A 24,560-nucleotide genomic window follows, 5' to 3' on the forward strand; every position below is an offset into this window, starting at 1 on the left:
GGCTCCTCCAGTTACCCAGACACAAGTCAGAGCCTTCTTGGGCCTGACTGGGTATTACAGAAAGTTTGTGAAAAACTATGGGTCTATAGTGACACCATTAAATGACTTGACATCCAAGAAGATGCCAAAAAAGGTTCAGTGGACAGTTAGCTGTCAGAAGGCATTTGAAGACCTGAAGAAGGCCATGTGCTCTGCACCTATCCTAAAGAGTCCTGACTACTCCAAACAGTTCATTGTTCAGACAGATGCTTCTGAGTTGGGGGTGGGAGCTGTGCTCTCACAACTTAATCAAGATGGTCAAGACCAGCCTATTGCTTTCATTAGCAGGAGGCTAACTCCCAGAGAGAAACGTTGGTCAGCCATTGAGAGGGAGGCCTTTGCTGTGGTTTGGGCATTAAAGAAGTTGAGATCCTACTTGTTTGGAACTCACTTCCTGGTGCAGACAGACCATAAGCCCCTCCTATGGCTTAATCAGATGAAGGGTGAAAATCCCAAACTGCTCAGGTGGTCCATTTCCCTACAGGGGATGGACTTTACAGTGGAGCACCGCCCAGGGACTGACCATGGTAATGCAGATGGTCTCTCCAGGTACTTCCACTTAGAACATGAAGACTTATCTGGTCAAGGTTAGTTTAATGTCCCTGCGTTTGGGGGGGGGTTGTGTAGGAGAGTAGGGTCTGCTATCCTATGGTCACCCCAAATTTTTGCTTTTTGCTTCACTGGTTTTCGACTACTGAGGCTGTGGGCCTGCTGATCAGACCCCCAGCCTGCTGTTCTCTCACTAAATTAATGACACATGTGCTATAGGCACATACCAATTGGGAATGGACTCCTTGTCAGCCCCTGTAGAATGCACTATAGGTGCACAGGGCACAGGAGCCACTAAGGCCTACCAGGGGCTGCAGCATATCTTTTGCCACCCCTGGCTGGTTCTTAAATTGACACAACTGGCTGATCACTCAGCTGGGGTAAGGTGGTGTACACACCCCTTGCTTAGATATAGTATACCTATGTCTAAACCTATATCTGGACACATGTAAACCTGTGAGCCACTCCTATAGTCAGGCCTCACCAATCCTGGAGGCTGGGTGCGTGGTTTTATGTGAGATGGAGCTCTAGCATGAGCTGAGCCTGTCTGCAGCCGTCGGGAACAAATCCCTAAGCTGTTTCAGGATAATGCCATACCATATACTATTAAGTGCCTTATAATCCTCGCGGTTATTTAGCAACTCTGGTTTGGCTTTATCAAAACATGTCGTGTAAGGTGTCATACGCTTTGGAATACCATCCCCTCGCCAGTTCTGGCGACGGGGATGGCATTCCACCCCTCTAGAGGGGTAAGACATGTTACTTCACTTTAATGCGGTTGATTTCTCCAAAGGCCTTAAGATCCACAAAATGGATGCCTCTGCCACAGACAAATGTCTGGACCCCTGGAGCTGACCGAAACTCAGTCAAGGGGGTCCTGGACAAAGGGTTTCCTGTCACAGGAGGGTGTCACCGCCCTCCAGACAGGAGATAGTGTATTGTAGCAGGGAGGTTTGAAAGAAACCAGACACTGCCTGGGGCGCACAAGGCTGCCCCTTGCATAATCCGGCCAAACCGGTTCTGGGGCACTCCAGCCCTCGTGCCAGGGCGGCCTGGATCAAAGGAAGGGGGTGTATCCACCCACTTCCTGGGTCCCACCCATAGGAGGGGACCTAGCAGGTAATCACGCCCACCAGATTCGAATAAGAGTGGGAGCAGTGCCAATGCACATCAGATTTCCTGGAAGAAACATTTGAAACGATATTCTGGACCCTTCGCCCTCCATCTCAACGTGGAAGCCCGAAGAATCTCCCTTGTGGTCAAGGAGTGACCACCCTGCAGCAGCAGGCACCATCCAGCCCTCGACGTCTACTTGGTTGCAGTTCCCGCCGGAACTCGAGCGACTGAGATCGACGAGATCAAGCCTGCCCAGCTTCTAACAGCCCGATCCACAGTCCCTGCAAAGCTGAGACCCGTGGAGGCGACCGGAAGCGTGGGGCACGCCATCTTGAAGTGACCACGAGACGCTGACCGTGCAGCCCACGAGTGACCCTCGAAGCTGTGCACCGGGGTTTGAGAAGCCCCCACCCTGAGCTACTCCTGAGCCGAAGTTCAGCCCTCCACACTCGACGAGTGCTGCGTGGGGCCCTTTGGCACGATTTGGCTCAACGCGTTGGCCCGGTCACTTGCCAGCTGGCTTGTGGTCCCTGTGCCGACGAACTGCCTAAGAAGACTCGTGAATCTGGTTGCTCCAGATCCACACCAGCTCCCCTGGAAAGGAGCCCCGACTCTGACCTTCCTGGTCCGAGTGAGAAGCAATCTTCCGATCCTGCGTGGATTGCTCTTACCAAGGCTTGTTTGCTCCAAACTTGAAGCCGACTGCACCGACGGTGAGAGCCTGCGTGGGACAGATCGTGACCTGCTCCTGGACGTCGCAGATGCCCCAGAGCCCATGTGACAGCGGAGAGAAGCTTCTCGACGACCACCTGATTGCGCCCGACATTGCCTGGTTCCGTCCTGGTTCCACCCTGGTCACTGCTGAGTGACCCAGACTCTGTCCCCTCTGCTTTCAGGTACTCTACAACTTGAGTCCACCCTTGGACTCCACCGGACACTTCGTCTTCACCCTGCCTGCCGCCCTTTCAGCTCCAAGCACCAAGAGCCTGCGTGTCAAAACCCGACGCCACTTCGACCCTGTGCACCCACTTCCTGTGGGTGAGGTAACTTTGCTCCGCCGGTGTTCCCACACTGGTGCACACCTCTAGGGTCTGTGTGTTAAGTTTTGTTCCTCTAGGTTCAGCGGAAGTGTCCTTAAACTTTAACTCTTTGACTTTTACGCACCATTGGTTAACATTGGTGCATGCGTGCGCTTTCCGCACATCTCCCGAATCCCGAGGGCCATTCCCGACTTCAGCATTGCTTGTCCTGACTGCTCCCAGCGATTCCCTAGGCCCTAGGCCTAACCACTGCTCGAGTGGCCTTTCTTATACCACTTGTTTAGTATATGGTTTGAGTGGCCACCCGCCCTCATCCATAATTGTGCAACTTGTATGTTTAAACAGTACTTTTGATTTAACGCTTGTGCCCCTTTATTCATAAAGAATACTGGGGATTGTTTTTAGTAATAAACACATATATTTTTATAATATATACTTGTGTGGTGTCCTTTCATTTGGTATTACAGGATTGTATGTGGTAAAACAGCTCGCTTAACACGACCTCTTAAGTTAAGCCTTTAGGCTGCTTAGTCCATGCTACCCCTAGGATAGCTTGTCTAATAAGGTTGACTTACAACCAGACACCATAAGGGGATTGTTTGGTCAGGTAGTAGGTGGTTCCAGAATTGGAAACATCCCCTACCAGGCCAACTTCTCACAAATATACTTCGTGCAGACGCTGGTCTGCGAGGTTTTCTCCCTTGTATTCACTTGAATTCTTTTTTATATTGTTTGAAATAATTCAACTCATCAAACTTTGAATTTAGTAAATTGTTGTGTACTGTCTGGGACCCTCTCTTTCTATACCGAGCAATTACCCAGGTCCCACTGACTATATGGGTTCAACCCCAAAATTTACAATATTCTTCGGGAGGATCTTCTGTCGCAGCAGCAGGGGACGGTACTCCACCCGAACCTGCCCAGCCTCAACCTCCATGCGTTGAGATTGAGCGGCGACAGTAGACGGCTTTCGACCTTCCTCCCGAAGTCTGTAATGATATTCTGGCAGGAAGGCATTCCTCCACTAAAACAGTATGTTCGAGGCATGTGGGCTGCTAAATTCATATCTTAGCATTAGATCGCCGCCTAGTGTTGGGCTCGGATGATTGCACATTGTTGTCCTGGAAGAGTCTTCGAAGTATCCTGAGATAGGTGGCTCCTCCCCTGGACTACAGTGCGCATGGGCATCGGCTCCATCCCCAGATTGTTTTTTTCCGCCATTGGGTTCGGATGTGGTCTCGACGTCTTACTGTCGGAACCAAGAAAAACTAACTTTTAGCGGCCAAAAGGCCTCGATTTTCTTGCGTCGGTATTGTCTGCGCACGGTCTCGAGTCTTCCGTCTCTTGGAGCCGGAATAAGCGGAGTTTTCTTCGCTCTCGGAACTTTGAGGCCTTCTCATCGCGACACGACTGCAAGCCTTTTCGGACATGGAGCGGAGCCCGTTTAAGTACTGCCCGCTCTGTGGGTCCAAGTACCCACACATCGATCTACACCCCGTGTGTAACAAATGCCTTTCGCCTGACCACGACGACGGCAAGTGCAAGCTGTGTGCACAGTTCCGCTCGAAGAAGACTCTCAAGCTTCGGCGCGCGATGCGCATGGAAGCTAAACAAGCGGCCCCGGATCCGGAGAACATCTTCGGCGACCAAGACGAAGAGGACCAGGGTCATCATCTCCAAATCTCCCCACCCGAGACGGAGGTCGAGGCGGATCCGGGAGACGACGACGGAGTCGCGGGTCAAGGCCTTGAATACGTCGACGAGGTAGGAGACGACGATGAGATTTATGGGGCCGCGGCGGATAGCTCAGCGGACGAGCTCTGCCCCGAAGGTTACGAGGATACCGACCGGGACACGGGATCGCCTGTCGGCCTTACCCAAGACCCGTTGCCGCAAGCCACAGCCCCGCCTTCGGGCCCGGCCACGGACTTCCTTGCTGGGCAGACTGTTTCGAAACCGAAACCATCGGGATCGACAACACCTAAAATGGCCGACCCGAAAACGAAACCGAAAGTTAAGGACTCGAGTGTCCCTAAGATGGCTGCCGTGCCGGTGAAACCGACGGTGCCCGCTACCCCATCGACTCCGTCGACCTCCGGTCCGCAGAAGTCGAAGAAGTCCGTCGATTCCGATGCTGCGAAATCGAAACCGACGCCAGAGGAGGGGTCCTCCAAGAAAGATGGTCGGCACGGGACAGCGGCTACGACGCCGTCAAAACCCGCCAAAGTCGGCTCCAAGGAGGCTACGCAGGCACACGGAAAGAAGTCTGTGCCCCGAACGCAGGAATCGGAGGCGGTAAAGACAGGATCCGCGCCCAAAACGCACAAGGCCCACAAGGACGTCGGATCCGAGGGGAAAATCAGACCATCCTCGTCAGCGCCGACACAAACTGTGAGTGTGCCGTCCCCGATAGCCGAATCACTGAAAAGAATCAGGGAAAAGGCCTTTGCCCCGTCGGCTCCGATACCATCAACGCAGCCGCGAAAAGACACTCCAGAGAAGCCGTCTGGGAAACTTCTCTTTATTTTGCCGCCGAAGGAGGCGCCAAAAGCATTTTCAACCAAATCGGCACCGAAACAGGTGATTTCTTCACCGACTGGCCCACTTCCACGTCAGGTACTCGAATCCGAGGACGATTCGGAGCATTTCATCGACGCTGACACAGGCAAACTGACCCTCTATAAGAGGAAAATCACTTCGGAGCCAGTGGACCCCTATGTCATCCCACTAAAGAAGAAGAGGGTGCCCCTTGACGCCTCAGGCCTCACGGAACCAATCCAGCCTCCTCCGAGACGGAGCCCTACTCCCTCCCCAGAACACTCTGCGGGTGAGGGGTATGATGAGGACGAGCAGTACAATTTCCCAATCAATGAACCTGATGTGCAACCGGATTCATATGATGACACTGGTGACCAGAACACCCAGGGTGCGGGGCAGGACCCGCAGCCTTTTAATGCACGGGCATCCCCGACTGAGGATTCAGCAGGTTTTCATGCCCTACTCGAAAGGGCGGCAGCCAATCACGATGTGGACATGCATGCCGACCCTGTTGAGGAAGACTTCCTTTTCGACACTTTTTCAGTCTCTGAAAGGACAGTAAAGACACTGCCTATGCTTAAAGGAGTCCTCAAGCATGCTGGGGACATATTTAAGGAGCCTACGAGAGCGAGAGTGGTCAACCCTCGCATTGAAAAAAAGTACAGACCTGCACCTGCAGACCCCGCATACATTCGGGGACAATTGCCACTGGACTCTCTTGTGGTCGCCAATGCCAGGAAACGTGCCAACTCCCAGACTACGGGTGAAGCTCCTCCCCCGGATAAGGAATCCAAAGTGCTAGAGGCAGGGGGCAAAAGAGTAGCTGCACAGGCATCAAACTTTTGGCGCATCGCCAATACACAGGCGCTCTTGGCGCGTTATGATAGGGCGCACTACGACACCCTAGAACAGATTGTACAACACCTGCCTCCACAGTTCCAAGAGGGCACCAAACTGCTTATTGAGGAAGGGAAGCTAATCTCAAACGCAGCCATCAAGTGTGCACTTGACGCTGCGGACACAGCTGCTAGAGCTATCAACACTAGCGTTATGCTGAGACGACAAGCGTGGCTCCGCATCTCAGGGTTTAAACCGGATATTCAGACAACAATTCTTAATCAGCCAGTCAATCCTGATAGTCTGTTTGGTCCGGATGTTGACACCACCCTAGAGAAAATAAAGAAAGACACAGAAACTGCTAAGTCTATGGGGGCCCTACAGTCACAACAGTTTCGTGGCAGCAATTTTCGTCGCTCAGGTGCACGTGGAGTCACCAGAGGACAAATGGGTCAACAATCCCAGTTCGCAAAAGGTGGGGCACAATCCTCGTTCACTAAACGGAACAAGGGAGGTTACAGGAATAATAGCAACAGAGGTCGCGGCAGAGGAAACAACAGCTCCCGCACCTCTACTCCCAGCAAACAGTGACTCTCTGTCACTGCCCCCCGACCACCTAACACCTGTCGGGGGGAGACTGCAGCAGTTCCTGCCCGTCTGGAGAAACATCACCACAGACAGGTGGGTGCGACAACTAGTCCAGTATGGTTATTGCCTAGAGTTGAAGTCCACTCCACCCAACATCCCGCCAAGGCAACGGCCTATGTCCGCAGAGCACTTGCTCTTATTGCAGCAGGAAGTAGTGGTGATGCTGCAAAAGGGAGCAATCGAGCTCGTGCCGGTGGGGGAGGAAGGCACGGGGGTATATTCCCTGTACTTCCTTATTCCAAAGAAGGACGGATCTCTCAGGCCCATTCTAGATCTACGTCCCCTCAACCTGTACATATATCAGAACATTTCCACATGCTTACACTGCAACAGATTCTTCCCTTGCTAAACCAGGGAGACTTCTTAGCAACCTTAGATCTCAAGGATGCTTATTTCCACATTCCACTACACCCGTCACACAGGAAATACCTCAGGTTCACTATTCAAGGCAGGCACTACCAGTTCAAAGTCCTACCCTTCGGAGTCACAACAGCCCCGAGGGTGTTCACCAAGTGTCTGGCGACAGTAGCGGCGCACCTCAGGAGGCAGAACATCCATGTCTACCCCTACCTAGACGACTGGCTCGTACAAGCCAAGTCAGAGCAACAGTGCGCCGCAGACATGTCGACTACAATTCACCTTCTTCACGATCTGGGTTTCTCCCTGAACTACCCAAAATCGCATCTTCAGCCGGCGCATGTCCGGCAGTTCCTAGGTGCAACGATCAACACCCTGACGGCCATGGCTCAGCCAAACCAAGTCAGGATAGACAGCATGCAGGCTCTGATCCAAAAGTTCAGGCCACAACACTCGCTTCCAGCGAGAGTGTTCATGCAACTGATAGGCATGATGGCCTCCTGCATCTTCATAGTCCCTCACGCACGGCTACATATGCGCCCGCTCCAGGAGTGCTTAGCGAATCAGTTGACACAGGCTCGTGGGCAATTGACAGACCTAGTGTTGGTTACCAGTCGGGCATACGACTCTCTGCATTGGTGGACTCCACACAACCTTTGCAAGGGCCGACTGTTCCAAGAGCCCGTGCCGCAGATTGTCCTGACAACGGACGCATCTCTCCAGGGATGGGGAGCTCATGTGCTCACTTACACAGTGCAGGGACTATGGACGACGCAGCAACAGAAGATGCACATCAACTATCTGGAACTGATGGCAATCTTCATGGCGCTCAAGTCCTTCATTGTACATCTGTGCAACAAAGTCGTGCTAGTCCGGACGGACAACATGACCGCGATGTACTACATTCAAAAGCAGGGAGGCACCCACTCGCCACAGCTGTCTCATCTGGCTCAGAGCATGTGGAAGTGGGCCATTCAGAGGAACATTTTCCTCATGGCAGAACACCTCCCAGGAAAGGACAATCAGATGGCGGATCTGCTCAGCAGATACAGCCATCAAATGCACGAGTGGGAGATACACCCATCTGTTCTCCACCCGTACTTCCAGCAGTGGGGTCATCCGGAGATAGACCTGTTTGCCACAGCAGAGAACGCAAAATGCCAACTCTTTGCCGCCAGGTTCCCTCACCCACAGTCGCAGGGGAATGCGATATGGATGAACTGGTCAGGCAAATTTGCGTACGCTTTTCCGCCAGCCCCTCTAATACCGCTGGTCGCAAGAAAGCTAAGGCAGCACGAGATGACTCTCATCCTGGTTGCTCCAACGTGGGCGCGCCAGGCTTGGTACACCACGTTCCTCGAACTCTCAGTGGTGCCGCATCAAAGACTGCGCCTCACGCCCAGTCTTTTGACGCAGAACCATGGAGACATTCAGCATCCAGATCCACAACAGCTCAACCTGGCGATCTGGCTCCTGAAGTCCTAGAGTTTGGATACCTTAACCTACCTCCGGAGTGCATGCACATCATCAAGGAGGCGAGGAAACCAACTACTAGAGCATGCTATGCTGCAAAGTGGAAGCGTTTTGTCATTTACTGTACAGCCAATGACATCAACCCGCTAGATGCATCTATCCCCAACATCATCTGCTATCTGTTGCATCTTTACAAGTGCAATCTAGCGTACACTTCCATTCGGATACATCTATCCGCCATAGCGGCTTATCTCCAGAACAGGCAGCACCTCTCTGTCTTCAGGGTGCCTGCCATTAAAGCCTTCCTTGAAGGTCTGAAACGAGTCATTCCCCCAAGAACACCGCCAGCTCCGGTGTGGAACCTCAATGTCGTTCTCACCAGACTGATGGGACCGCCATTTGAGCCACTGCACTCGTGTAAACTCCAGTTCCTTACGTGGAAAGTAGCTTTCCTTGTAGCTATTACGTCTCTGAGGCGTGTCAGTGAGCTGCAGGCGCTCACAATCCAAGAGCCATTCATTCAAATCCATCCAAATAGGGTAGTGCTACGCACTAACCCCAAATTCCTTCCGAAGGTGGTGTCACAGTTTCATCTAAACCAAACTATTGACTTACCAGCATTCTTTCAAAACCCGCAAACGGTGGCGGAAAGAATGCTCCATACCTTAGATGTACGGAGGGCGTTGATGTACTACATAGACAGAACACAACCCTTTAGAAAAACAAAACAACTCTTTGTTGCCTTCGCACCACAACACAAAGGCAACCCGATTTCCAAAGCAGGGATAGCCAGATGGATTGTTAAATGCATCCAGATATGTTATCAAAAAGCCAAGCGCACTTTAACAATACCCCCCAGAGCGCACTCCACACGCAAACTGGGGGCATCCATGGCTTTCCTAGGGAACATTCCTTTAGAGGATATTTGCAGAGCAGCCACGTGGGTTACACCACACACCTTTACTAAACACTACTGTGTTGATGTGCATTCCAAGCAGCAAGCTGCTGTAGGACAGGCTGTTCTGAAGACACTTTTTCAGGTTTCTGCAGCTGGCACGGGCAACCGCCGCTGATGGAGGGACTGCTATGTATTCTATGCTAAGATATGAATTTAGCAGCCCACATGCCTCGAACTGAATATGCTACTTACCAGTATGCATCTGTTCTTGGCATGTAGGGCTGCTAACATTCATATCGCCCGCCCTCCTCCCCGGTGCCTGTCGCAGCTGCAGATATACTATTGTATTTATTCATTAGCATGGACATCCTTTACACTTTTCACTCCATCTTCTGCCACAATGGCGAAAAACAATCTGGGGATGGAGCCGATGCCCATGCGCACTGTAGTCCAGGGGAGGAGCCACCTATCTCAGGATACTTCGAAGACTCTTCCAGGACAACAATGTGCAATCATCCGAGCCCAACACTAGGCGGCGATCTAATGCTAAGATATGAATGTTAGCAGCCCTACATGCCAAGAACAGATGCATACTGGTAAGTAGCATATTCAACGCCTGCCGATGGAACAAATTTGTGGCATGGTGCACAGCAAAGGCTGTGGATCCCCTTTCTGCCCCTCCTTCTGAGGTTCTTCTATTTCTTCTGTCTTTAGCCCAGCAGGGCTCTGCTCTGGGCACTATCAAAGGTTATCTTTCTACCATCTCCGCCTTTCTAAGGCTTACTGATGAGCCTTCTCTTTTTAAGTCACCCGGTTGTTAACCGTTTCCTCAAAGGCATTACACACACGTTTCCTCCCGTACCTCTCATAATGCCTCAGTGGGACTTGAATCTTGTCTTAACTTATTTGATGTGCGCTCCCTTTGAGCCCCTTCAAAATGGTCCCTTACGTCTTCTCACCTTAAAGACGGCTTTCCTGGTAGCTATCACCTCTGCCCGAAGAGTGAGTGAGCTCCAGGCTCTTTTTTCCAAACCTCCTTTCCTTTCAGTTTATCCTGACTAGGTGGTTCTAAGGACCCGTCCTTCTTTCTTGCCAAAGGTTGTCACGCCGTTTCACATCGGGCAGACCATCACTTTGCCGACCTACTTTCTGCCTCCTCCCAGGGAAGTGGAGAGGCTCCACCGTCTGGACCCAAAACGTGCGCTTGCATTCTATTTGCAAAACGACAGTTGATGGACAGAATGAAGAACAATGTCATACATTCACCCCAGGACAGAGATCTGGGCCCAAATCCATCGTTTTTTTGCACTCCACACCACCCCAGGTCAGACATGGCCATATGCAAATCAGCCTTGACCCTGTGCCTCATGCTAACAGTCCAGCCCAAACTGCCAAGCCATGTCTTTCCTGGACCGGAATCAAGCATCCTAGGACCGGTTTCTGGCTATCAGCCGTCTTCAGCCAGGATAGCTTGACTCCAGTGGTGTGGAGAGCATGGGTGTGAGTGTTAGATTGGTTCAGATGCTCCGTCCATCACCACCCCCTTTTGTACCACTTTGTTCGCCATAAGTTGGCAGGGTATGCTCAGACGTGAGTTCCTTGCTCACTTTGCCACTGGATTCAAGCAAGCCGGGCTGAAGACGGCTGAAATGCCAGAAACCGGTCCTCGGAAGCTTGTTTCCGGTCCAGGGAAGGCATGGCTTGGCAGTTCGGGCAGGATTGTTCCCATGAGGCACAGGGTCAGACTGATTTGCATATGGCCATGTCTGAACTGGGGTGGCAGAGTGGGCTAAAGAACGGTGATGGATTAAACCCAGATCTGTTGACTGGGTGTGAGTGTTTGATTGGTTCAGATGCTCCGTCCATCGCCACCCCCTTTTGTACCGCATCAATTGGAACTGGGCATTACTGGAAACAGACTTTATTAATGCGCAAATTTGCGCCCAGTCCATGTTCGAGAATGGAGCCCCTAGTTCTGCCTCCCAAACATTCCGAACTCGTAAAATGTCACTGATCATATCGATTCTTGTAAATATACTCAATTAGGTGTTGCCCAGCCCCCTGTGTCAATAGAGCTCTTAATGTGACAGATGCAGGCAGCGCCACCGGATAATATTTCCAAACCTATCCGATGCAACAGCATATTGGTAAAATTGCCCGGCTCCCAGCCCGAACAGAGTCCGTCCCTCCACAAAGGATATAAAGACCTCATTAGGATACAGGCCTCTGACCAACTCGCTGCCTCCCTCACGCCAATGCTGAAATGAAATGGCTTCCTCCATCTGGCAGAACAACCCTAAGACCCACAGTGACCACTCTCTATGAAAGGGGGCCCTCCTGATCGCCACGGTTACCAACCTCCACCACACTGCTGCCGTCTGGTGCACCAAGTAGGGCGCCATGTCAGATCAGTTGTTTATCTTGCTGTACAAAATGAGTTGTCAACCACCTTGACCCTGCTCAGTTCCCCTTAGACCCCCTGAATGAGCTTCATAGCTGTTCATGTCCCTAGGGACAGCCGCGGTTGGTAAGTTTCCTTGTATTTTATGTTTTTTGTAGTAGATTATTTTTTGTCTCGCTGTTCAAGTTTAGTCGTCTCCCTCTGTTCCCTATCTAGGCGCGCATATTAGTCTCTGGTCACCTGTTATTACATTGTCACCCATCTCCTTTTTGGAGCTAGTTTGCTGCTGTTGGACTCCTCATAAAAGTTTGGTTCCATCATTTATCCCACTGACTTAGCTCACTTACTATTCTGTATGTTATTCTTTGTCTCAATATGGGAGTTTAGTTCTTTTGCATTCACTCATTTACTAATTTCCTTTGCTAGCAAGTGCTTAGTTGTTTGGTTATTGTTCTCCTGGTCTCTGTAGAATCTCAGTTGTCAACATCTGACTTGCTTTGTTTAATCATTAGTCGCCCTACTCCATGTACTAGATCAGCTATTCGCTTTCCATTTCTGAGATTGTCGTTCTTAAGTCACTCAGTTTAAGTGAAGTTGCCATCTTTTGTCAGGTGTAGTCACTCGAGGGAGCTTAATAGCTTTAACTTTGGAACTTTAGTTGTAAACCTTTTCATCACTATTGTTGCTCACTTGTTATCCCTTCTGTATTTGATTAACCATCCTGGTTTCCCAAAGCAGCTCATTTGTCTTTTTTGTCTGTGTAAAATTTTGATTTTCATTAATTGTTTTCCCTCATTTCATCTTGGTTGTTGTTCTGTCTTATTGCTCAGTTGCTCTTTATCTCTCTGCTGAAGCTCATTATAAAATGTCAGTTCTCCTCCTTTTATCTCTGTACAGGATCGCAGTTAGTGACCTTGCTGCTTCCGGTCCTGATCTCCTTCCTCCTGGATGAGAACACACTAGGATCTGCTTCACACCCAGCCCGGAGCCTGCACGAGTTCGCTCTCCATAACCTGATGCAGATTGGACCTCAATATTCCTCCGTCTTCAAGAGCTTGATGGCCTCTTCCCCAACCATGAAAGCTCGGCTGGAGGCCGCTGTGAAGGGAAACCAGGAAAGCTTGCGCTCCAAAGCGACTCCCAGACATCCTCAAGCGCCAGGGAAGAGTTCCCCCAGCATTCAACTCAAGACCAACTTCCTGTGAGAGGTCGCGAGACACAGGAGAGAATCCGTGATCATGCAAACAAGTGTTGCACTGTACTGTGCAGCCAACAGCCTGAGACACCAAGACATGCCTTTTTATGTGAACAGTGGGGGCAGGGGAGGACTTAAAAAGAACCACTTTATGGTAAAAAAAAATATCTATAAAATGCTCCCATGAGGCTCCTCCCTCGCGGTACACTTGAACCTTCGATTCTTCTTGAAATCCTCGGTTGTAGTGCGACATAACATTAACTGCCTGATGAGCCTACGCGGCTGCCATATCCACCTGGGATCTCCGCGCAGATGATGACATTGTCGCCTAATGTTTAAGCATCAGCGGAGTCATTGCCACGGTATGTGGAGCTCACTGGGCTTTTGATGTCATAGTCTCATGATGATGATGTCATTGTGACCGAGGCAATGATGGTCTCATTGTAATCTCACTGTGACTCTCGTTGCTTTCTTAAGATATCACTGTGACTGGGCTCTCGTGTCCTGGCATTCGGATGTCACTGTGATTGGAGTGGTCGTTGTCAGGAGTTGATGCAACTTTGACTGATAAAACTATTGTCTCGTAAAGTTGGAGGAGGTCACTGTCCCGGCCTGCTGATGTCACTGTGATTGAGGGCCCTTCAACAGGCTGTCTGACATCCTCCGAAATGAACAAAGACTGATTTTTCTTTTTCTTTTTTCTCAGAAGAAGTTAAATCATGAATTTTGTTTACACACTGTATACTGCATATCATACACCCGGCTGTGGCACAGTTTGAAGTTCTGTTTGTGTTAGGCCTTCGCTTCTTAGGTGGATTGTACTTGTACTGTGTGTTGTAGTGAAGCCGCTTTGGTCAGGATACAGAACGCTCAGGATGGTCTAGGTGGCATCACCCTCAGCCCATCAGATACAGAATAGTCTATAGAATGCTCTTCACTGTTGAACGCCACGCACCTGTGTGGGGTTATCGCCACCCCACAAGAAGGGACATACTTCTACAGGCCATGCATCAGTGTCACATATCACACCCTGGATTGGTACCTATTCACGTTAAAAGGAGAGAAACCAGTCTACAGAACATGCCTTGAATGGGGTACCTGCTCAGATAATTAAAGAAGAAACCATTCTACAGACCATGCTTTGCTTTTGCAGATTCAAGAACTGTTAAATTGTGTCCTGGGACAGTGGATTCTGTTGTAAATACTAGAAGAACTACTTTGCGAGTAATTCAGAGATTCATCAACTAATAATTCTGGGATATTTGGGGTTCAGTTCAAACAATGTACCAATTTATTCTGCATATGAACAAATAGCTAAATGCTTTAATGGTGAAGAATTAAGACCATGACAGAAACATTTTCATGTGGAAGTAAGAATACTTTCAACCTCAATAGGACAATTCCATTCACTGATTCAAAATGTAAACATGCTTTTGGTTAGGTATCTTACGGCCATGGTCTGCAACCCTTTCTGATGGATGGTGGCTTTGTAGCCAAAGGCTAACAGTAGGAGCTGCAATAACTGGTGTTCTTCTGTTCCAGGGTAAATCTGAGTACACTGATCATTGACTCTGTTGTCCGTGTCCTGAGCAGTACTCGTGAAGGGTCACTGGAATATAGCCGGCCCTTTCTTCTATAGATTCCCTGCGCTGATCCAAGCATTAGGAAAGGATACCATTAACTGTCTACCAAAAGCACAGACTATAAACCCAAACTTTAAAGCCTTCATCAGGCTACACACAAAAAGGGCTCTTTTTATTCTTCGACATGGAGGAACCGAAACCATGAAGCACAAGAAGCATAAACTGAGATGGTTCCATGATAACTGAAGGACCTGCCTTTTTTCAAACTTGTTCCAGGAATGGGCATTTCTGGTAAAATCTGTTTTTGTCATAAAAGGAAAATTATTTCTCTTTGAATGTATTTGCACAATTGAGATATCAGTGTCTTCAGATGAGCTCTCACTTTAGCCCACAAGGCAACAGATTATGATATGAATGGAAGACTGTACGCCACTCGAACAAAGCGCCATCTTAGTTTGGAGCTGGAAAGGCCTTGACATATTTTTCCTTGAGGTGGGCTTACCCATCTCTCTCCACACCTCCTTCCACACCCCTCAACCAGGCTCCATACTGCCTGCTCTTGCCTTATTTCAAAGGGACAGCTATGGGGACCATGTGAGCTCCATTTTCTGCTTACCCTTTAGTGACACGCTTGCACAAACGCGATATTTACAAGACTGTTCATCTATTCTAGAGAAGAGAAACTCCCTCTACAGTACCCAGCCAGTATGCTGCACAGGTCACTCTGGTCTTTTATCTGCTCTAAGTTCTAAGCTGCACCCTTGTCCTGGTTGACTTAGCTCCTCGTAGTATGTGTTTTCGCCCAGATGCCCTTGGTGAATCTTCTTTTCTCTTAAGGGGTGGTATCTCTTCTCCGAGTTACAGCAGTTGGATAGCATCATAGTTATATGGATGCCAGGTGAACTACCCCAAGTGCAGCTGGAGGTGATGAAGGTCAGTCGTAGTTGCGTGGAAGGGATCGGGGAGGGGACAGCCACCCACAGTTTTTAACGTTTTTAAACATTTGGAACAATCATCAAATCTTAACTTCAATTTTTTATTGGCTCAAACTTTTATTTCAACATTAATTGCTAAACCCTAACATAAATAGGGCTGATTTGGCAACATGTTGCATTAATTAATCAGTCATCAGTTGATAGGGATATGATCTCCTGAGAATGAAATGAGGTCCTGGTACCCGCGCTCCACCCCCATCCATGTGACCACCAGAGGCACGAACATCAGCAGCGCCCGTGGCAGCTGGAGGGCCGGGATAGCAAGTGCCTAATGAAACCCACCAGACAAACTGCGCTCCCTTGATCTGTCGAAGGCCCACGTAGTTGGCTTTTTTCCCAAACTTGAAACCCTTTAACTCCCATGTCGCTATTCCACAAACAAGTCCTGACTGCACCCCCCCAAGCCCTCACCCCTAGTCCTGGAACCATCTTTAATTGAATCACACTCGCTATCAAAATAACTCCAGATTGGAATGTGGCAACTGCTTTATGGTTTCATTTTCCTTTAGATGAACACTGCAAAAGATACACCCACCCCTTTTCTGTTTTCTCGTCTCCTCGAAGCACAGAGTATCCTTAAACCTGTATAGGGGGATGGTAATGCTGGAGCAGAGTGACTGAGGGGTAGGGCGTAGGCGAGGGGGGTTGTGTTAGGATGTGGTTGACAACTGGACTGCAAGAGTATGCAGTTACACTGCCCTATTACAGTGACTATTTCCACGCAATTAGTGTTTACCAGTAGATTTGATTCATGGAATGGGATTAACTGGGTTGAGAGGATGGGGTTTGCAAGGGTCACACCAAAAATAGCAGGTCTTGGCAGCTTGGGGGATTGGCCCTAACCAGGGAGGCTGCTTAGGGATCCTAGTCACCAGTCCTAGCAGCAGCAAGCTTGTACTGTTCCTCAGTGTCACAGCCTGACCACTCTAGGAAAGTTCATCAATGCCTTCAACTCATTTTCTCGACTCAGGGCCAAAACATGTGTACATGATAAGGGACGATGGCCCAAAAGAAACTCAAAAAGTATGTCTAACTTGAAGAAATATTGATCCTGGAAAAAGTGACTCCGCCCTTTTCTCCAGAGTTTGTTTTTTGGTGCTGAGCTTACCCTTGGCATCAAAACGGCTCGTGGTAATAGGGCTTCACTTACGGTTCAAGCTTCCCTTGATGTCAGACCTTTACTTAATGTCACAAGCGGGCACCTGTGCGTAGGCTACTATTTTGCCATGAACTAACAATCATGACATGTTTAACTGCACTGATAATGCAAAACAATGTAGGATTCTTAGTGAGACGCCTACTATGCTTCCAGGAATACCTCTCCTATGTGTCACCACAGCTCTTACAAGTACTCAAGTTGTGTATTCGTGTGGTTTGTGCCCCAAAAGCTTTCTTTTCATTTGGTTACACTAGTGTTAATTCTGCAAAAGCCGCACACTGTGGGGAGTTGGTCATGCCCTCTGGAGAGGCATCGAAAACGAGGGAAAGGAAGAAAGTGTCAAGTCTTAGTCCGTATTGTGTCTTACTAACTGTACTATATGTACATAAAACTGTAAAATAACAATCTGACCAAAATTCTAACAAAAGTATGTTTTTTTTCTAATTTGCCTAAGAAATTAAAATCTTATTTCTGGACATTCAGCTGGTTGTGCTTTTTGTGATAGGTGGTGCATCGTCAGCCTTTTATTTCAGGGAAACAGAAAAAAAGATAGAATAACCTGGAATAAAAAATGTAGTAAAGTAAAAAATAAAATACTTCAAAACCAGCGATATACAAGACTTCAAGTTTTACAGAAAATGCATTGGTTACATTGGGGGTGAGGGACAGGATCAGAGAAGAGTTTAGGGTTACATTTAGTTTACATCCAGGGATTAGATGTAGGGTTTAAGAAAGATATGGTGTGAGGTATAATACAGGGTAGAATGTATGGTTTGGGCTAGAGTTGGGCATGGGGTAATGTATTGTTTAGGTTCAGGTCAACTTTAGGGCTTTAGTGAGGGTTAGAGTAATAAAACATGTAAGGGAAGGTAGGGCTAGGGTTGGAGTAAGTATTAAGGTTTAGGGATTTAGTTAGAGTAATAGAAGGTGTAAGTGGTGATGTAAGCGGAAGATGTGGGAAAAGAGTGGTACGAGAGATGGTATAGGGGCAGCCGATGTAGGAATAACATGTATAGAGGGAGTTTAGAATTAGGGTTGAGGAAGGGAGTACTGGTGGGTTAGGTTAAGGGTTAATGTATTTCTGTGTACAATTTACAAATCTAGTTATAAAAGTTGAGGTATTTCTGATGGAGACTTGTAACCGCAGATTCCTCACCTTGTGAATGTCTCTAGGTGCCAGATTGCATTAGGAAACTTTACATCAATTGCCTTGCTCGTCGGTAGGTGACGTGCTGTTCTGAGCCGCAGATGTGATGTCGGGCTCATATATATGTAATACTCTGTGTGCTGACGTCAGCTCCTCTCTTTCTGCTCCTTCTGACACAACTCCAAAGCGGACAGCGCTGTCTTCCTCAGGAAAATATATGTTCGAGGCATATGAACTGCAGATCGTTTACTGTGCATTAGATCGCCACCTGGTGTTGGGCTGGGATGATTTCAGGTTGTTGTCTTCTTGGTAGAGGTCTTTGTAGTCAAGAGATAGGTGACTCCTCCCTTGGACAATACTGCGCATGGTCATCGACTCCATCCTCAAATAGGTTTTTTCCGCCACTGGGTTCGGATGAAAGTTTTCAGTTCCGCAGCAACTTCGAAGGGCTAACAACTTTAACCCCTTCACTGCGGCCGCTATTCCGCCGCAGTGCTAAGGGGGCGGGGCGGAAATGCGGCGGGCGCATGCTGGTGACGGAACCGCTCCGTCACCAGCGTCGGTTGCGCTGTGCTTGTGACGGAGCGGTTTCGTCATGGCCCGCCCCGCTCAATAGAGCGATCAGCACAGGCGCGGAATTCGCGCCGCGCATGAGCGGCGATGAGCGGCGAGCGGGCCATGACGGAACCGCTCCGTCATCAGCACAGCGCACCCGCAGCTGATGACGGAGCGGTTCCGTCATCAGCATGCAAAGGGTTAACAACATTGTCAACATTGAATAAACTACTTTCAACATCAACTACTTTCCGGTGCGTCGACGCGGGCCGTTGGGCCTATCGGCGCCGTACGCCCTACGCCTCATTCACAGAACTCCATTCAAGAGATGCCTGTTATGTCGAGCAAAGTTCCCTCATAGCGACCATCACGAGGTCTGTAACCTCTGTCTATCGCCGGAGCACAACGAGTCGACCTGCACAGCTTGTGCGTCCTTCTGATCGAAGAAGACCATTCGGGATCGGAGGGCACGTCGACACGAAATGAGGAGATCAGTACCAGCACCGGAGGCCATCTTTGAGGAGGAGATCATCGAAGAAGACGTCTCCGAGGACGAGGATCCACTCGAAGACATCTCCGAGGACGAGGCTCCACTCGTCGCCGAGGAAGACTCGCCTGATCTCCAGATCATATCGGGGGCAGAGGACTCTGACGACTCGATTCCATCTCGACAACCCACGAGTACCCTCGCCCCTGCACCACAGACACCTCCCAAAACAAAGGCAACAGTCAGTACTCCGCCCATGGGGCCCAGTCGAGACCGAAATGCCACCTCCGACGCCCCGCCTTCGGGCTCGGCTCCGAGGAAAACCACTACGCTTTCTGGTGCCTCCGCACCGACAAAACCACATGTGCCAATTCCACCTACTCCATTGGCACCCAAGCACACACATGCTTCGACACCGAAGGATTCTTCGACACCAAAACCAAAACACCCTTCGGTACCCAAAGACAAAGAACCTTCGGCACCCAAACCAAAAGAGGCGTCGGCGCCAAAGCCAAAAAATGCACCGGATCCGCAAAGTGCTCCGACTCCAAAGCCTTCCGGTTCCAAAAATAAACATGGGAAGCCAGAGTGCGACGCCGCAAGGCCAACGAGACCTGTCTCCACTCCAAAATCGGTACCAAAGACTGCTACGAAGCCAAAAACACCTTCGGCACCGAAAACTTTGCCATGGGACTCAATAACGCCTGGGGGGCGTGGCTAGGCACGCAATGAAAGCAGCAGCACCCGGGTAAAGCTCCGAGCTGAGCTTCCCCTTCCCCGGACCAATTATCCGGCATTTAACACCGAAACAGCCTGAAACTGCAGGCGGACCACCTACCAACCTTCCTCGGCATACTGGCCGACTTTTACTTCTGAGGACCGCCGCAAAAGCACCGGACTTTCCAAGGGCTCCCTGGCGGGATTCGCTGTCTCACGGCCGGCGAGGGGACCTACGAGAGGCCGAGGTCTGGCCCGTGCGACTGGGCCTCACCGCGCGGCCTACTATCCACACTCGCCCGCATCTACACACATCGAGGCACGGATCTCGGGGCCCCCCCGGACAGTCTAATCCCTGCGCCCCCCTGCCCCCCGCCGGAGTGGAGTCACGCGCAGCTACCTGGCGGGACGCGGGGACATCGCGTGTGAGCTGGGAGCCCTGAGCCGACGGTGACCCGGGCCGGAAAAGTAAGTGCCGAGATGCCTGCGCATGCACGGAACAGCGGTTCGGCCGGGGGGTGTCTGTGACCACCCGGTCGGCGGAGGCGGCTGCGGAGGCCGGAGGCGGGGACCCACCGCCTGAGCCCTACGTCGAGACCCGAGGCGACGACCGCACACCAGGCCTTGGACCCGAGGGCCGATCGAGTTCGCTGACCACTGCCTCTCTTCCCCCGCAGCGACGGACTCGAGGGAGATCTGGCCTAACAGTACCTGGCAGAGCGCTGGAAAGAAGCGGACGGCGCCCGAGCTTGGGGTGCAGTCACCAGGCCGTCTGCCCGAGCGCCAGTGGAGACACGGCTGACGCCCATAGAGAGCACCGGGAGTGACAGTAAGAGGGGCCCGCCTGCCGGACACAGAGGGACAGCAACGACCTTCCCTCCACTGGGAACCACACTACTGGTGTACTCAGCGCAACTAAGAGGGACAGTCATACACGTCGGGCAGCTAACGCAGCCTGAGCCCACGTGCTAACAGTGCCGGTATTCCACCGGGCCCAACGTCCCCTTGCGAACAGACAGTCGTGGGAGAGGAACGCTATTGGACTCGGACCCCTCGCTTTCCCCCTTTAGACCCTCGTGCGACGAGTAGACAAGGGAGGCGCAGTGACGGCTGGTTGCCGAACCTCGAGGCATGGCCCCAACTTTGAGGAAGCGGGAGACCACATGAGGCAGACGTTGTGGACCCGGAGCGGAAACAGAGCCACACGCTCTCTTGGGGACACTGAGACACAGCTGCATTATCCTACGCGGCCTGTTAGTAGTGAACATCAGCCACAGCTTGATATCCCCAAGCTCCCCGGTAACCGCTAGCCGTAGGCTGACACTCCCCACTGGCTTAGGAAACGACTGAGGCCCCTGCACCTAGAAGATCACACCCACTTGAGGACTCGGCTGGCTGCTGAACTCGCAAGCCACCTGAGGCGGGGGTTGGCGGCTCGCCACGGCGCACCACTGCACGGACACGCTTCTCACGCTGAAGACACACGGGGGTCAGCTGCTCTGCCCCACGGCAACAGGCACCGGAAACGCCTCCCTGCGACCTACCGGCGCTGCCAGATCTGGGGACGACGGTCGCCTCGTCCCCTGACTTCACCGTCGGTGGAGTCGCCTCGCACATGTCCGGAGGGGTGAGAACACGTACTGGTACAGGAGGAGCCCAGCTGAAGGGAAAATCTGAAAAATCGCTACACAAGATGGCGGCAGACCAAGTCACCTCGCGGTTAGATACCATGCTCGCTGCCATGGAACGCTTGGAACAGTCCCTCCAGCAGACCAGGACATCTCTGGAATCCAAGATAGACAGTGTCGCCATAGACCTCACCCATCTCAGAGACGACCACAAGAAACTGGCCGATCGGACAAAAGCGCTGGAGGGCACGGTGAATGACCTTGGCCCCGCAGTCTCACAAACTGATAAGCAAGTACAAGATCTCCTGAACAGGGTAGAGTTCCTAGAAGACCGTGCTGAGGATGCGGAAGGGAGAGCGAGACGCAACAACGTCAGGCTCGTCGGGGTCCCGGAAAAATGGGAAGGCGCCCGACCGACCCAGCGTGTTAAAGACTGGCTACGTGATCTATTGCCAGAGGACGCACTCTCGCCACAATTCGTGGTGAAACTGGCGCATCGTGTACCCACGAGACCTCACACTACTGGCTCCAACCCAAGGCCGCTGCTTTTCAGAGTCCTGAACTACCGTGACAGAGACACTATCCTGCGGGAAACCAGGCGGCTCGGGGAAGTCCGGATCGACAATACCACGGTCATGTTCTTCCCGGACTACACCATACAGGTACAACGCCAACGTCATGATTTCCTAGAAGTGAAACGCCGGCTACGTGAGGCAGGCCTCAAATACTCCTTACTCTTCCCCGCAAAATTGAGAGTGGTGGCACGAGGCAAAACCTACTTTTTCAACAACCCTGTGGAAGTGAGCGACTGGCTAGATAGCGGAACGGACACAGCGCCAAGAAACACACAACATCCTGAGACACGACCCCGAGGCCGTGGACCACGGCGCCGACGTAGAAACAGAGAACACAACAACGGCCGCCCGGATGACGCGGCTCACCACTCCCCACCGCTGGACCAAATGCTCCAGGAGCAACGGGACGCGCTCCGGAGGGTCTCCCAACTGAGCGCTTCACCGACCTCGGACAATGTTCAAGCCACAAGTCCGCTGATGGCTCAAAGCGACGATGAAGCTATCTACGGGATATCGGACTCCCAGCTGTCGGCGGAGCTACCGGAAGTCACGCCACAAACGGCCGACATGCCCCATTGAAATCCAACATGTGCAACCATCGGATATTACCAGGGCGGCGGAGGTGGAACTGCTGGACGGACAATTACTGAGACGCCGCAGAAAGGGCTGCAGCTGATGAAACCCCTCGCCGCCCTGGAGGCAGACGGTGAGACCCCAGCACAGTGAGTACTCACCCAGAGGTATGGACGCTGTAGAAGCGGTGCGGGGGTGGGATTGTCATGTCACCCGTCCATATTGCCTGGAAGCACTCCTACCCTGTGCACCTGGGGAGTACGATTTGCCTCTCTTGCTTGTATGTACATAGTCGCCCGGCGGCCACACTGTTGATGGTGACTTTGCCTATTTGATCACCGCATTTGATCGCATGGTGGGAATAGTTTGTAGTCCGGGGAAGGGCTACAGATCGACCTCACTTGTTTGGACATTGAAGAACTGCCTTACTGATACCTAGCTCAAGCTGCCCCCTAGACTAGAACTCTAGTATTCTGCCCACTGGGCGCGTTTGGACGGCGACATGTTCCGTTGCCGACCTTTTGGTATTTACTGCTACTTAGCACTGTTAGTACACCCTGTTGCATTTCCCATTTCCCACAACAGAGTATTGCTTATGCCCTAGATGGAAATGTCGGAGTCTGTGCCTGCGGGGGGTGGAGGGGGGGGGGGCATGTGGGAGCGGTCGCCTGGGGGGTGGATGACAGGGGAGGCGGATGCCTTCTACCAAGACATTAGATATGGCTGAGATTAGGATTTGCACATGGAATGTGAGGGGAATGCACACACTGGTGTCACTCATACTTTACCTGTGTTTCCACGCGCATCTCTGGCAAAACTCTTAAGCGCACAGTCGATTTGAACGCTGATCGCGCCCTTCCTCTCCCAGCCGCCATCAGCACAGGCGTGCGCGCTGGCCACGCCCCTGTAGGCCACGCCCCCTCTCTATAAATATGTGCATGCACAGGAAGCGCAGCGGACGAGCGCAGCGGGAGCGCCGTTTGCGCGCCGAAGGCGCGCCTAAGGCAAGCCCGTCTGCGCCCGTCCGCGCTAAGACCGCGCAAGGCGCAGGAATCCCTGCCCAAATTCCCCATTGTATCAGGTATGCTCCCAATGACCTTCGCCGACTGCGAGGTAGGCCTGGCTGCTCCTGTAAATTCGATCTGTCAAAAGTAGTCAGCTCCTTCAGCTGCAATAAATGCTACTGGTCTCTCAATTTCGACTCTGAGCTGCCAACCCCCCCTAAACAACAGCGTCCCTTCTTCACAGGTGGCCTGATAAACGCCCGGTCGATGCGTAAACATAGTCAGGACATTCACGACCTCATTACTGACCACGACCTCGACTGTCTCATGATCACCGAAACCTGGCTCACTGAAGACTGTAACCCTGACATCGCCGTAGCCCTCCCTCAGGGTTACTCCTTCCATAGACAGGACAGACAGAAAGGTAGAGGAGGAGGTGTTGCCATCATACTGAGGAACACCTTTAACTGCCACACCTTCTGCCTTGACCCCCTCACCGACGTAGAGGGACTTGGCTTTTCCATCAAGCTCAGCCATTCCCTCTCCCTCTCCGGTGGCCTGATCTACCGCCCACCTGGAAATGCCGCTAAGTTTCTTGACTCCCTAAACGATGCACTGGGACACTTGCTACTTCGCTACCCACACTTTACCCTCCTAGGAGATTTTAACTTGCACCTTGAGACCCCTGCTGACGCCCAAACCAGCAACTTCCTGCGGACACTTGAAATCTTTAACCTACAACAAAGCGTCACGTTGCCTACCCATTCTTTTGGTCACACCCTGGATGGTGTTTGTTCTAATTTCCCGTCCATCACTACCCTGTCCCCCCTACCCCAGATTTGGACAGATCATTGCCTGATCCCCTTCCACATCTCTACCTGCCACCCTCCTACCAGCAATAAACGCACTTCCTACAATGCTCACTCGATAAATTGGAAAACGGTCCAGAAAAATCTAATCCTTCATCCCTTGTCCCCAACCAGCGCCCCCTCTCTATCCGGTAACATCGATAGAGATGCAGTTCGCCTTCATAACTGGCTCTCACA

At 51.3% G+C, this 24,560-nt stretch overlaps 1 protein-coding gene across 2 annotated transcripts in view; it reads left to right on the top strand.

Moving 5' to 3' along the window:
• HEATR5A (HEAT repeat containing 5A) overlaps positions 1–17,306 on the top strand; it is a 314,530-nt gene extending 297,224 nt beyond the window's left edge. For both annotated transcript variants that reach the window (XM_078659395.1, XM_078659394.1), the window contains exon 36: positions 12,794–17,306. In XM_078659395.1, the coding sequence (XP_078515521.1) occupies positions 12,794–13,101 (308 nt within the window). In that variant the 3' untranslated portion in view covers positions 13,102–17,306. The remainder of the gene's footprint in view (positions 1–12,793) is intronic.
• Positions 17,307–24,560: the final 7,254 nt, after the last annotated feature.

The sequence above is a fragment of the Lissotriton helveticus genome, chromosome 9, assembly GCF_964261635.1.
Source record: "Lissotriton helveticus chromosome 9, aLisHel1.1, whole genome shotgun sequence".
In the NCBI taxonomy this organism is placed as follows: domain Eukaryota; kingdom Metazoa; phylum Chordata; class Amphibia; order Caudata; family Salamandridae; genus Lissotriton; species Lissotriton helveticus.